This window comes from Clytia hemisphaerica, unplaced genomic scaffold (assembly GCF_902728285.1).
Source record: "Clytia hemisphaerica strain Z4C2 unplaced genomic scaffold, Clytia hemisphaerica genome assembly, whole genome shotgun sequence".
NCBI lineage: Eukaryota > Metazoa > Cnidaria > Hydrozoa > Leptothecata > Clytiidae > Clytia > Clytia hemisphaerica.
In genome coordinates, this window is record NW_027104209.1 from 971,797 (window position 1) to 985,061 (window position 13,265).

The 13,265-nt window shown below is 36.5% G+C and overlaps 1 protein-coding gene across 1 annotated transcript in view; it reads right to left on the reverse strand.

Moving 5' to 3' along the window:
• Positions 1 to 171: 171 nt before the first annotated feature.
• The window catches only part of LOC136815549 (uncharacterized), a 60,433-nt gene continuing 47,339 nt past the window's right edge, over positions 172 to 13,265 (reverse strand). Inside the window, exons 27-36 of the mRNA XM_067072001.1 lie at positions 11,260 to 11,395; positions 10,893 to 11,083; positions 8,024 to 8,212; positions 6,708 to 6,960; positions 5,775 to 5,954; positions 5,338 to 5,607; positions 4,518 to 4,717; positions 3,267 to 3,329; positions 815 to 863; positions 172 to 224 (exon numbers count right to left, since the gene is read on the reverse strand). Of these exons, the coding sequence (XP_066928102.1) occupies positions 172 to 224; positions 815 to 863; positions 3,267 to 3,329; positions 4,518 to 4,717; positions 5,338 to 5,607; positions 5,775 to 5,954; positions 6,708 to 6,960; positions 8,024 to 8,212; positions 10,893 to 11,083; positions 11,260 to 11,395 (1,584 nt within the window). The remainder of the gene's footprint in view (positions 225 to 814; positions 864 to 3,266; positions 3,330 to 4,517; positions 4,718 to 5,337; positions 5,608 to 5,774; positions 5,955 to 6,707; positions 6,961 to 8,023; positions 8,213 to 10,892; positions 11,084 to 11,259; positions 11,396 to 13,265) is intronic.

The window sequence follows — 13,265 nt, forward strand, 5'->3', positions numbered from 1 at the left end:
AAACATTACCACTATATCACATCTATATACAGTACATATCAAGTCATATTATATTGTCTTTGCAAGCGAAATAAATAATTATCCTCGTTTTAAAAATTAATAAATAAATTTTCATTTTTTTGAAACTCAAAAATGCTCCAATTTCCTCCATCAATGGTTGTAACTCCATGCTCAAGGTTTACCTTGATATGTAGGGTTGGATATTCCACCGTGTATTGGTGGTGCTGAAATAAAGTAATATATAACATAGAAGATTTTTAGATAGCCACTAGCCGTCACCCGGCGTCGCACCCACCAATCAAACGGGATAGGCTGAACCCATCGTAAGTCCTTTGGATTGTGGGGAGAGTAATAAGATTTGATTTTTAAGCCCAAAGAACAAAAACTCGCCACTTAAAATGGTTGAAACTAAAATTTTTGCTAATTTTGTGTTTTTCAACGTTTTGCCCCTAAATGATGTTATCGAAATATTCATGGTCTTTTCATGATACAGCTGGGAGGTCGAGCTCTAATATTATCGGGATGCATAATGAAGAGCATTTGGCTACGATGTACAAGATCGTGGGTACAATCCCTGGTTAGGATCCCGAAATGGTACTTTAATGCTACTCAACTTAATGCTCATCAATTAAAAAGAAGGATCAAAGGTAGCTCTTGGGAGAACAAATGGAGCCGTTTCTAAACGTCTACAAAATTGTGTTTTTTTTTGTAATAGCACCATTCAGCCGAGACTATTTCAGGATAACCAGTCGACTATCATTCAAAAGTGGAGATGAAAAGTGATGACAAGTGTTTCTGCATTTCCACTACTTACATTGGTTTGGACTTTGACGCATCTTGGAGTATCCATCATTCGGGTCCACCTATAACGAATAAAAATCGTTAAAGCCTTCCATTCAGCCCCATTATGCCATTGTTATCAATCTCATTTCAAAAGTACCCCCCATGACATTTTTTAATCATACTCCAGAGCTATCAATTTATCTCTTTTATAAGATACCTTAATACACCTATACCTTATCCTATACTTAAGGGCTCAACCATAGTGAATTTTTAATATTGCCACTTAAAAAATAAATTTACAAAAATTACAAAAATTTCTGCCTGATGTAGAGGACAAAACTTTGACATATTATACATTTTCTGTTAGGCCAACTATCCGTGAGTCTGAAAATTTAAAAATCGCAATGAAAAAATTTGATGAAGAAGAAAATGAAGACTTTTGTTGTGAAGAAGAGTATTTCAACTTTGAAGAGCTTAGTTTTGGCGAAGAAAAAACATTTTGAAAAGATTTTTGCGGTAGATGGTGTATCTTTTATTGAACTAAAATCAATTTTCGGAAAATTTTTCTAAAAGCTTATTTGTTTCAAAATCTTGAAAATAGTGCTTCTTGACCAATTTTCCATCCCAACTTTTCATAGAAAAACAACCATAACTTTTGATGCATTAATTTAGAAAATTTTCCGAAAAATTTAAGACAGTTCGATTCTTTGCGGACAGTTTGAAAAAACTTCGAAACAAAAAGGTTTAATTACCCATTAAAACTTAGCACTTTTTATAAAAGAAGGTGATGCAACATATTATTAACGTCTTTTTAAAGTTCATGACGTCATTTTTGCAATTAAGTTCTTAAAAGTGTTAAAGAATCTAAAACATAACTTTTATGTTCAGATACTAAAATCAATTTTCCGACTATGGTCAAAGCCCTTAAAGAAAGAAATTTTGGCGGAAAGAAAATCCGCGAAATTAAGTTCCCGTCAATTTTTCTTTTTTCGACCATCCGCCAAATTCAAATCATTTTGTTCATTCCCCAAATTCAATTATTCCAAGCCTTAAAACATGGTTTTTGTTTGTTTATTAGCCTTTTTTTTGCTCTGAAAAAGCTGTTTTGATCATTCACCAAATTAAATTCTAAATTTCCGACAAAATTTTTTCTTTTAAGCATGAACATATAAGCGACTAGCATAACAACAGAGACTTTTGTCGAAGTTTTGACGTTGTTAGCAGGAGATATATCATCAAAATTTATTGTTTCATTTTAAGATTATAACGAGGTGCAAACTAAGCCAACAGTGCATTCTACAAAAATGGACGTCCAGTCGTTTACACGCTTTTTTTTTATAAGAATGGTGTAAACTCATTTCATCATGGATATTCTTAACTTTTTTGGGAAAATCATCCTAAAATATTCTTACATCATTCTTATTACTTGAGGGTAATTGGCAATTTATAATTTAAAATGCTCTAAAAATGACATTCTTAGCTTGAGTAGCTAAATTCCATGATGGTGAAATTCTTAGCATATTCTTAATTTCTTGGCCATTTTCATCATAAATATTCTTATAAAGTTTATTCTTATAAAAAAAGCGTGTATATGTTATGTTTTGAAGTATTCCAAATGTCCACAAATTATATACTATAATGAACATTACACAACACGTTACATTTACTAATATTAGAATACTGTTACACGTTTTTTTATAAGAACATCAAAAAATTTCGAAGCCTTCGGATGTTCTTAGTTTTTAGGATTTGAAGCCTAAAAATGTTCTTAAAATGTTCTTATTTTCAGCATTTTTTGAGCATTTTGATGTAATTTCTTAAGAAATTGCATGTTTTTAAGTGTTTTTTTTTTATAAGAATAAACTATATAAGAACATAAGGCTTCGAGCCCAAAAATTTAAGAACATTCTAAGAACATACTAAGGCTTTGGAGACTTAAAAACATGCAATTTCTTAAGAAATTACATCAAAATGCTCAAAAAATGCTGAAAATAAGAACATTTTAAGAACATTTTTAGGCTTCAAATCCTAAAAACTAAGAACATCCGAAGGCTTCGAAATTTTTTGATGTTCTTATAAAAAAAAACGTGTATGCTAAAAGCGCTCTGGAACATGCATATAGACAATTAGTTATCCCAGAAAACGTGCAGGAGGCAATTTTTTTGTCTAGGGGGAACCTGATAAAATCTAAACAGACCCTGGTAAGTCAACCAGTCAGTGGTTTAACTTTGAAATTTGACTCTGGCTACTTGATCGGATAAATATTTCTTCTGGTGCTGCGTGACTTCTTCGTACGGGTGAAAGTAGATTTTTTTTGAAAACAATTATCGTGTAAATTTATGTGGAATCTAGCCTCGGAATGTTTGCAATTTGAACCGTTGAGTCTAGCTAGCTTTCATATTCGTTATTCGCATTTGGAAAAGGAGCTCCCTTCGAAATAGGACTCAGCTTAACTGGAAAGTGTTTAGAAAAGTCCGAATTACCTTTACTTTGAATGCAGTGCTGACAGTGATTGGGTGTGGTTCAGTGGCGGTGGTGGGCGGTTTCTTTTACACAAAAGTACAAGTGTGGTGGTGAAAATACGATACATATTTACAATGAAATGCAAGCATAGTCCGTTTAAAAAACTCCTAATCGGGATGCCAAGTTGAAAGTCAATTTGATCAGTTTTGGATTTGTCATATTATTCAATCGCATGATCAAATATTGAGCAAGCAAACGTTTTTTATATGCAAGTACGTAATGTTAATAATTGAGAAAAACAAAAAGCTTCCTGACCGGGTTTTAAACGGACTACAGAGATGCAAGTGATAAAAACAATAAGTGCTATTGTACTATAGAGTAGACAATATATAGACGTACATTTAGCGGACTCTAATTCAATATTCGAGGAAAAGAAATTATAGGGAAGGTTTCAGGGATTATTTCGTATGAGTCGTTGCTTTTGTTTGGATTGCAGGAACATTCCAATAATAGGAGATCGGGAGAAACGCGATTGTAAAGCAAATTACAGATAAAGTCAAGCCTCTCTAATTTGAACTTTTGTAGTTCAAATCTTTCTGGTATTCGAACTAAAAACATTGGTTTTCTAAACTTGAAAATGCTATAAAATACTCTCTCATGATTTGAATGTTTCTCTAATTCGAGGAAGATTCTCTATCCCTTGAAAATCGAATTAGAAAGAGATTCAACTATATTCGACTTATATATTCATTCTTCGTGAAGACAGAAACAAGTAGAAAAATTTAAATTATAAGATTGTCAAACATGCAACGAATAGAAACAAAACATTTGGTCAGATTATACAATCAAAGTGACGAGAAAAGTGCATATTTTTCGGCCAGAATACTCACCCATTATTGTAGTAAGGGGCCATAGGAATGTCTTATAAAATGAACTATAATTTTGAAAGTTCTCATAATTTATGCACGAGGCAATAATGAAGGTAAAATTCATATGGCACAAACTCAAACCAAGTCCCTTAGCTTGGTTTTTAATGATTCTGATAGCGATCACGATTGTATCACATCCATCAGTAAAATCAAAGTTGTGCATCTGGCTCTGGGTACGAGATTGCATATGGGATTTAAATTATTTTTATGAAAGTTCTCATAATTCATGGTTATTTATTAGGAAAAAATCATGAACATCAGTAAAATCGAAAAGGGGCCCTGGGTACAAGATTGCAAATGGCATTTGAATTATCTACCTTAACCACTTTTTATTTTAAATACCTTATTTCTGACGTTCCTTTGATTTTTCTTGTGCACCATGAAAATGATAACAGCGACTGCAATAACGACAACCAGTACGACGACGACGACAATAATGATCAACACCGTCTTATCACCGTCATCGTCATCTTCTGTCGGTTTTGCCGGTCCTTTATAATCACCGTCTTGGTAAAGTGACGTTGATGTCACTGGCAAGTTTCCTGAGAAATGAGAAGTTTTTTTCGAGTTCAATATCCAAATCACAAATTCAATAAGGCTTGTAGCAAAAGTTCAGAATGGAATCTCTGTAGGACATAAGTTACTCGACCCGCATGGTTTTCATACAATTGCTAGCCATTGGAAGTAATATTTATCGTCATGGGATCGTCATATTTCGAAAAGAATGTCAAACTTGAAAACAAAGAAAGTACTAGATTCAATCAGTCATACGTAATACAGCTCAAATTCAAAATTTCTTGCTCGGCAAAAGGTTCCAAAATCATGCTATATTTCTTATATAAAAGGAAAAACTTTCGGCAGAAAATTTGATAGGTTAATAGGTGTATTCTGTGAGTCTCTGTCGTGTGTAAAGGAATAAAATCGCCCAACATATTTTAGTCTCTATTTCCAGACCATTTTAACACAAAACGTAGGAGCAATCCTGCCTCAAAGTCAAAAAGAAGAAAAAAACCGTACGGGAAGTTGGAATAGTAATTCAAATATTCGAAAAGTAAACAAACTTCTAGGTAGGTTGTTTCTACTACTGTAAAAGAAGCTTTTGAGCAAAACTGATGTTAATTAGTAGTCTAGCTCTAGACTAAATACAATTCAAAAAGGTTACCTTGTGAAGTTGACAATTCATAATCCTCTTTGAATGTATTCTTCAAAACTGTCGATGTTTCATCCAGAACTGTTTGTTGAGCAGTCAAATCAAATTGAACCACAATGCTTCCAGCTGAGATTTTACAATTGGTAATGTTCACCAGATTGGCGTGTATAGCTTTAACGCTGTTACAGACGTCGGTCTCTGCGGCAGCCTGGTTAACGTATTTAGCGATGAAAGTGTTGTAATTGTGGTTCATTGAGAATTTGAAAGTTGATTTTTTGGGTTCTGTGGGAATGAGGGAAAAAAATATAATATTGAGATTTGATAAAGTGGATCATGTTTTCTGATTTCAACATTTTTTTAAAGATAATGAAATACCGATTTCTGAATTTTTTAATTCCTAAATTCAACTCAAGATTGCTGCTTATCGGAAGCTTTAAGTAATTTCTAACCTTGTGCGCCCTTTTCTTCATTTGCACCATTTCCGTCACTGTCATTTCCATCAACGCCATTTCCGTTCCCGTCAGTCCCATTGTTTCCGGCTCCGCCATTTCCGTTTCCGTCAGTCACATTGTTTCCGTCACTTCCTCCGTCGACATTGTTGAGATTGCGCTCTGTGCCGTTCCAGTTTCCTAAAAGCGGAAATGATCAATTTAGAATTCACCGAGATCATAGGATGTAGGGAGTCCCGAAAATTTCTGTAATTCAAAGAAAAATTAATGTCCCTTGAAGAGCAACTGTATATAGTGAAAAGTTGTTGTTCACTTTTTGGGCGTTGAAACCAATGAAGTATAAACCCGAAGGGCTAGAAGCGAATCTCCTTGGTAGGATTTGAAGCCAATAAAATCCTACCAAAGTAGGGTGGCCCTAGTTTTTGCACAAATGCCAGATTGAAAGTAAATTTACCGCTAAATTTCAAAATAAATATCACTTGAAAACAAAAGAATCTCTAGATTAAAATTAATAAAGGTTAAAAATTCGCTTCTAGCCCTTCGAGCTTATATTTCATTGGTTGAAACAATTAAAGATCTATACTACCAGCGGTTTTGTCGAGGTCTGTGATTCAGACTACAGACTAGAAAAGAGTTCGTGAATTCTTAAGTCAATTGAGTGATGACAAAATGACTTTCTCGAAGGGAAATCTGCACAGTTTTGTGCATTTCCCTTGCAAGCTGGATAGAAAATAGCAGATACCTGATGCACGAATGCTACCAAATGGGCTCTTACATAGAGGGTGAAGGATATAGTGGGGTTAGACCTGCTGCTGACCGGGGGGGGGGGGTCAAAAGTCACAATGTCCGGGAGGTAAATTTCCAAAAAATGTTACATCCTCCACCCCCCCATATTCAAATTTTTTCTGGAAAAGCCCAATAGGCTAAAAATACCTTGAGAGGCTTCAGTAGTCTCGGGAGCAGATGTTGCAATTGTGGTAGTTGTGGTGGTGGTGGCTAGCCGCTCAGCTGCTTCTTCCTCTTCTTCTGCTATATCGACCAAAGCGTCAAATGAAACCAAGAAGACAGCTATGTGTTTGTCCAAGTTTGAAGAGCAGTGACAGTTGACGGTGTAAGGAACTGTTTCATTGTTGGTGGTGGTCTGGCAACCCACGGTTGTGAAACTAGTCGAATCCCATTGGTGACACTGTAAGAATACGGTATATAGCAACGGATTAGGAAACTTGATTTAAAGAAAAAATTTTCTCCTGAGTTTCCTAGCCTAGTTAACTGAGCCCGTATTCACGCACAGCTTACGGCGGCAATTTAGCTAGTAGGTATTTTTATATTTACGGATTTTGAAGTTAAAAATCAGATCAAACCAAGTGACTGAATCAATCTAGCTTACATTTCTAGGTTATGAGATTCCTTGATTTTTTTCGACAAAAAATAACAGAAATTACAATGGAAAATAAGCCACTTTATACACTAAATTGTACCAACATGTATTTTGTTTGATAGCAAACAACTAAAATATGGAACGAAGTGAGATTCGAACTCACGACTTTCACATTACTAGTGCAACTACTCTACCGACTGAGCTATCCAGTCCACACTGGAAGCAATTTCGGAAACAGCGAGAGGTTATACATAAAAACCAAAGCTATTCTGTTAAAAGGGATTCAGTAAAATAGGTTGAAGAATTCACTGTAGCCTTTGGTTGAATCCCATTGGGACAAACAGACAACTGAAATCTCCAAACATAGACTATTACAAGTGAAAGTAGAGAGTCTATCACCATTTTCCCTAACAATCTGCCTAGAAGTGTTGGGATTCGAACACAATCCATTGGGCGGTGCAAGTCTTTGGTTGAAGCCTTCACATTGGTAATGGGGAATCAGGACCACACTGCGCGCTAATGACGACTTACTATTGGTCCAAAGTTTTGAAAAATTTTGAAGATTTTTGCGTCTAGCCAGTCGTACTTTAAGCAACCGCAGGCAAAAAAAAAGTGAAAATCGGAAAAAATATTGCTGCTATTGTTTTCGAAAACCCGCGAGGCTTCTGATTGGTGATGTCATGTGACCTAGGTAGGATTTCCTACCTAATCACGGCACACTTTTCAGAAAAAGTACGCCATCTAGCCCTTCAAGCTTTATAAATCTATGGGCGCAATCGGTCCTGATTACCCACGATCCATTTCGACTGTGAAATGGCCTGGTAACAATCGAAAGTGTAAGCAGATGTAGAACGATTACAATAAAACTTACCATCAACATCGAAAGATCGGTTTGGTTTCCTTCGTAATTAAATGTCATCGGAATTGTGACGTCAGAATCTTCGACCAATTGGTAATTTGAATCCGTCGAGTCGGAAGGGTTGACGAAACTAGCACTAGTCACTGGTGTAACTAGGTCCTTATCTTCGATGGTATTGTCGCTCCAAATATCCCCAAATATCTAATAGATAAATTGGGAAAGTTTGAGTTGTGTTACTAGCTAAGTGAGAATAACCGTTATCACAGATTTCTGTAAAGCCCAAAGGGTTACATATCGTGCTTTAAGTTCTTCCAAGCAAAAGAAAGTGTACAGGATATCGCAAATAATAAAAAATATTACTGCTATTGTTTTCGAAAACCTGCGAAGCTTCTTATTGGTCAATCATTGAAATTCTTTTGTAATGTCACGTGACCTAGGTAGGATTTTCTATTGAGCCACGGTACACTTTTCAGCCAAAGCACGACATCTAGCCCTTCGGGCTTTATAAATCTATGGTTATAGGAAGGGGTCACTACCTTCCTCTGCAAAACACTACTGATAAGGATAAATTGTAACTGTAAGCATGGGGTTCTAAATCTACAGACCTAGCAAGCGTGCAGCAACTTCGATTTTGTGGGGGCTAAATTTTCTGAAAATATTTGAAGACCCTGCATTGCAATGTCTCTTCGTTAGCTTGAAAACAGTAAGAAAAGTTAGAAGGAAGAGGATTTTGATGAGAAAAGAAGCACGAAGATGACCGGACGAAATCAACCAAGACATTGTTTTGGGAATTCGGTTTTAGAACGCCATGATTGTAAGGCAAATGCTTTATCACTGTGATTATTCAGTTACAATTCACTGTAAGCCAAGGAGAACCTTTCAGATCTAGGAAGAACCCTTTTCGAATGTGTTGGCTATTGAGGCCAGTGTCTCCCTTATCCTTAAAGTACATACTTCAATAGCAGGTTGAAAATTAATGAAAGAGAGAAAGTGAGCTTCTTTTATCAATGGGTCGTTTTATTTTATATCCATACAGGGGGTGGACGAACATTTCCAGGGGGCAATCGGAGAAGAATTTCCAGACGGTATAAAGGAGTTGTTTTTCATTTTTCAAAGGTGTAAAAAGTTATACCAAAATTTTCAGGGGGTAAAAGACCGATTTTAGTTCGTCCACCCTCACTTTAAGGTATAAAAAGAGTCTTTCCGAGGCTATTTTTGCTAATTTTTCCATTTTCCAGGGGGTATCCACACATTTCCAAGAAATATTTTTTGACTTGAAAAGGTTCGTCCACGCCCCTGTATGGAAATTTAATGGAACAGCCCAATTAGCACGAATCCCGGACAATTCCCCGACCGACAATTCCCCGACCGACAATTCCCCGACGGATCATTCCTCGACCGGACAATTCCCCGAATGGACAACTCCCCGAACGGGCAATTCCCCGACCGGATATTTCCCCGAACGGACGATTCCCCGACCGGACAATTCCCCGACAGACTATTCCCCGAACGGACGATTCCCCGAACGGACAATTCCCCGATTAATGAAGAACTGACAGGAGAAATCTCACGTTTTTTAATTGAAAAGGCCAAAGAAATTAATGTGAATTGTTGGGGTTTCGTTGCAGCGTTAAAATTTATACTTCTGTTTGTTTAATAGCCCCCCAACCTTAAACAATAAAGATAATCTTTTTCTTCCTCCCCACTCAAGGTTTATTTGTTTTTTTACACAATGGACCTTTTCAAAAAATTGTGGCTTTTTACTTTGAATAATTGATCTCTTGACTTCTGGTTCTTTTTATTGACTTTCAAAGCATTGTGGAAACGATGAGCAGGTTATCCTGGATTACTTTGAAACGAATTATATAGGAGAACAACGCCGTGGGAGACGACTTCGACCTAGGTTCGCCCATGCTATGTGGAACGTTCATGGCCGTGTGGAAAACAACCTTCCGCGAACGAATAACCATCTGGAGGGTTGGCATAATCGATTCAACGCATTTCTTTCAATACGTCATGCACTCAAGCAAGATTCAGCTCTTCACGACCACACACGAGCTCAAGTGTTGATTGGCGCAAATCCACCCCGTCAACGCTTGGCATACAGACGTATAAATGAACGGTTACAAACTCTTGTTGAGAATTACAACAACAACGATAAGTTGAACTTTCTCCGTGGTATTGCTTATAACCTTGCTTTTTAAAGACGTGTATGTTTGTTTTATTCTTTTGTTTTTTAGTGATAACCGATAACTTTCACACAAATGTAAATAGTCTTTTGTTACATATTTTACGGGAAACAAAAAGTTTGTTAATTATTCATCTGCGTATTATTAAAAAAGAAAAGGAAAAAATTAACGTAAACTAAACAAAAAGAAACACGTAAACATGTTTTTTTTTCATTCATTTCAAATTATGTACTTGAGCCGGCTAAATTTAATCAAATAAATATTTCCCTGCCGTTTTTGAATTAAAATTCTCTTTCCAGTATATTCGTGAAGCGACGCTCGCAAGTTCGTTACGGTGGCAATTTACACAAAAAACTAATTACATTTTGAAAAAACATGAGATTTCTCCTGTCAGTTCTTCATTAATGGGGGAATTGTCCGTTCGGGGAATCGTCCGTTCGGAGAATAGTCTGTCGGGGAATCGTCCGTTCGGGGAAATGTCCGGTCGGGGAATTGTCCGGTCGGGGAATTGTCCGTTCGGGGAGTTGTCCGTTCGGGGAATTGTCCGTTCGGGGAGTTGTCCGTTCGGGGAATTGTCCGGTCGGGGAGTTGTCTGTCGGGGAATTGTCCGGTCGGGGAATGATCCGTCGGGGGAATTGTCGGTCGGGGAATTGTCCGGATACCATTAGCACCGGAACTGTTATGGAACTTACATATGATATTGATAGGTAAAATCCTTGACAAATATTTCCATCTTCAGAGCACGTCCATGAGTCATATTTATCTTTGGTGGCATTATCAAAAGATATGGATAATCCATTCGCTTGGTGAAGATTCATATTTGTAGGTACGGTTTCGTATAGTGTGTATAGCAGTTTGAATTTCCGATTTGTACTGTCAACTTCTGTTAAAAACAAACAAAAAGATGGTCACCATCGAATAGTAGATTATAGGCACTGAACACTGATCTTTATATGCCCTGGACAAAGTTTCTCAATCCCGGCTGAGAAAAATCTTTGATTTAAGTTAAAAATCTGCCAAATTTTCTTTCCTCAAAAATGTCTTTTTTTAAGTTAGTACCTTCTTCTTTGTTTTGAACAATGGATCGTTTGTATGTTGGTAGTTTTCCCAAGAAAGTTGTTTTGCTTTCATAATCGATATTATCATAAGAAATTGGAAATATGGCGCTCTCCAAGACGTTGATCTCTGAAGTCAGCTATAAAGAAAGAAAACAGAAAAAAAATTGAAAAGGATAAAAATGCCGAAAAGTCACTCCAGTGGAGTCTCCATAAGTCGAATGTCAATAAGTTGAATGTCTCCTTAACTCGAACAAGTTTGCTGGTGCCTTCAGTTAACAATGCCTTTATTATAATCATGTCTCGATTTCCATAATTCGAACTAATTTGTGTTCCCCTGTGCGTTCGATACGAGTTATGGAGACTCGCCTGTATTTCTAAAAGCTCAAAAATATAGAAAATTGAGAAAACAGCTGGATGGAACATACACCGTCACACAGTATTATCTATATGGTTCTCTTCAACCTGTTCTCTAATTTTGATGTATAGTATAAAGTCGGGTATAGTTCGCCAGAAAATGTCTTTGTGCTTTCTCTTGGCTTTGACGTTGTTTCCCCTCTCTTGCTGTAAGCTTTTCCAGAAAAAATCTTGTATGGAGATGTTGAGGATAGCGAACATTCAAAGGGGCATAGTGAAGTTATATGCACTGAAGAAAATACAAACTAGCGACTAACCGTTAAAGAAATAAAAAAAGTAAAAAACAAAAGGAATGCACAAGACACAAAAGGAAGTGATAAGCTGAAGACCGAAGTCTGAGATCAGGTGCGGTACCTTGAGTAAGCATCTCCTGCCACTCTAGTCACCTGTCAGCTTAACAAGAAAAAAGAAATTAAAACATAGACACTAAGTCTGACCATACAGTTAAGTACAGCAGAAAAGAAAAGGTTGAAAAGTCGGCCTAGAACCCGGTTTGGCGTCCCGTGCTCGAGCGGCCGCCTCAAAGAGAAGAGGGAGGGATATAGTGGATATAGTATTCAGGGTAAAAGGTGAGTCAAAAATAAGGTCACTTTTGTAGATGTCTGGAAGGACATTTGGCAAAAACTTGCAGGTATTCAGGGGTCAAATAGTTCGAAATTGGTACTCTCAAAAGACTTCAGGGTGCTTCGTCTATCATTGAACCTTGAATAAGCAAACAACACGACGAATTTGGATTTTCGATTAATTGGGAGATTATAAATACCACACACTTGGTCTCACAGAAAATTTCATACTGTTTAGAAAGTTTTGTGCAAGTTTGAATATAATATGCGTCTTTCCGATTCTTAGAAATAACCAGAATGTTCTCGATTAATAAGCAAACAGTGATCGAAAGTTGCGCGGAAGGATAATAATTTGTCGACTCAGCAAAAATGGCTAATTATCATTTTCCCTCACTCTCGTATCGAATATGTTTCAGGGATATTTTTTATAAGAACCTTTCGTTACATAATTTCTCACCCTATAAAAAACTATTACAAGATCTCTAACAGAGTTAGACTGTGTCTGTTTAAGGAATTAAACAAAAGTTTAAATTTCATTTGTTACGCCCTTCAACATCTGGGCGGCAATATCAACCGCAATTTTCCATTTTGCAAAATATAAGCAAGTTGAAAACCGTAATGGCCGTTGGAGCGATTTTCTGCTGCCCTGAATCATTAGTGTAGGCTGTGAAAATTGAACTTCCCGCCCTGCCAGCTGACGTTAAGAAATATATTGGTTGCCGGCGACCCTCTTGTAAATATATATGTAAGGAGTGGTTAGCCATAATAAAATATCGCCAAACATTTGACACAACCTGTTTCTATGTCTTTATTTGATAACCTATCTGTGTTAGGAAAAATCTAAAGTTAAATGGTCCGAGAAGGACGACGGGAGAACAACAAAAATGTGCCTGTTTTGAACGATATTTGCAGAGTAATTCAAACTAAAAATTGAATACAAAAGAAAACTATCAAAATAGATGAAATGCTAGGCTATAACTGAATGCTAGAAAATCGGACTATAAATGTAGAAAATCAAGGACTTAAGGAA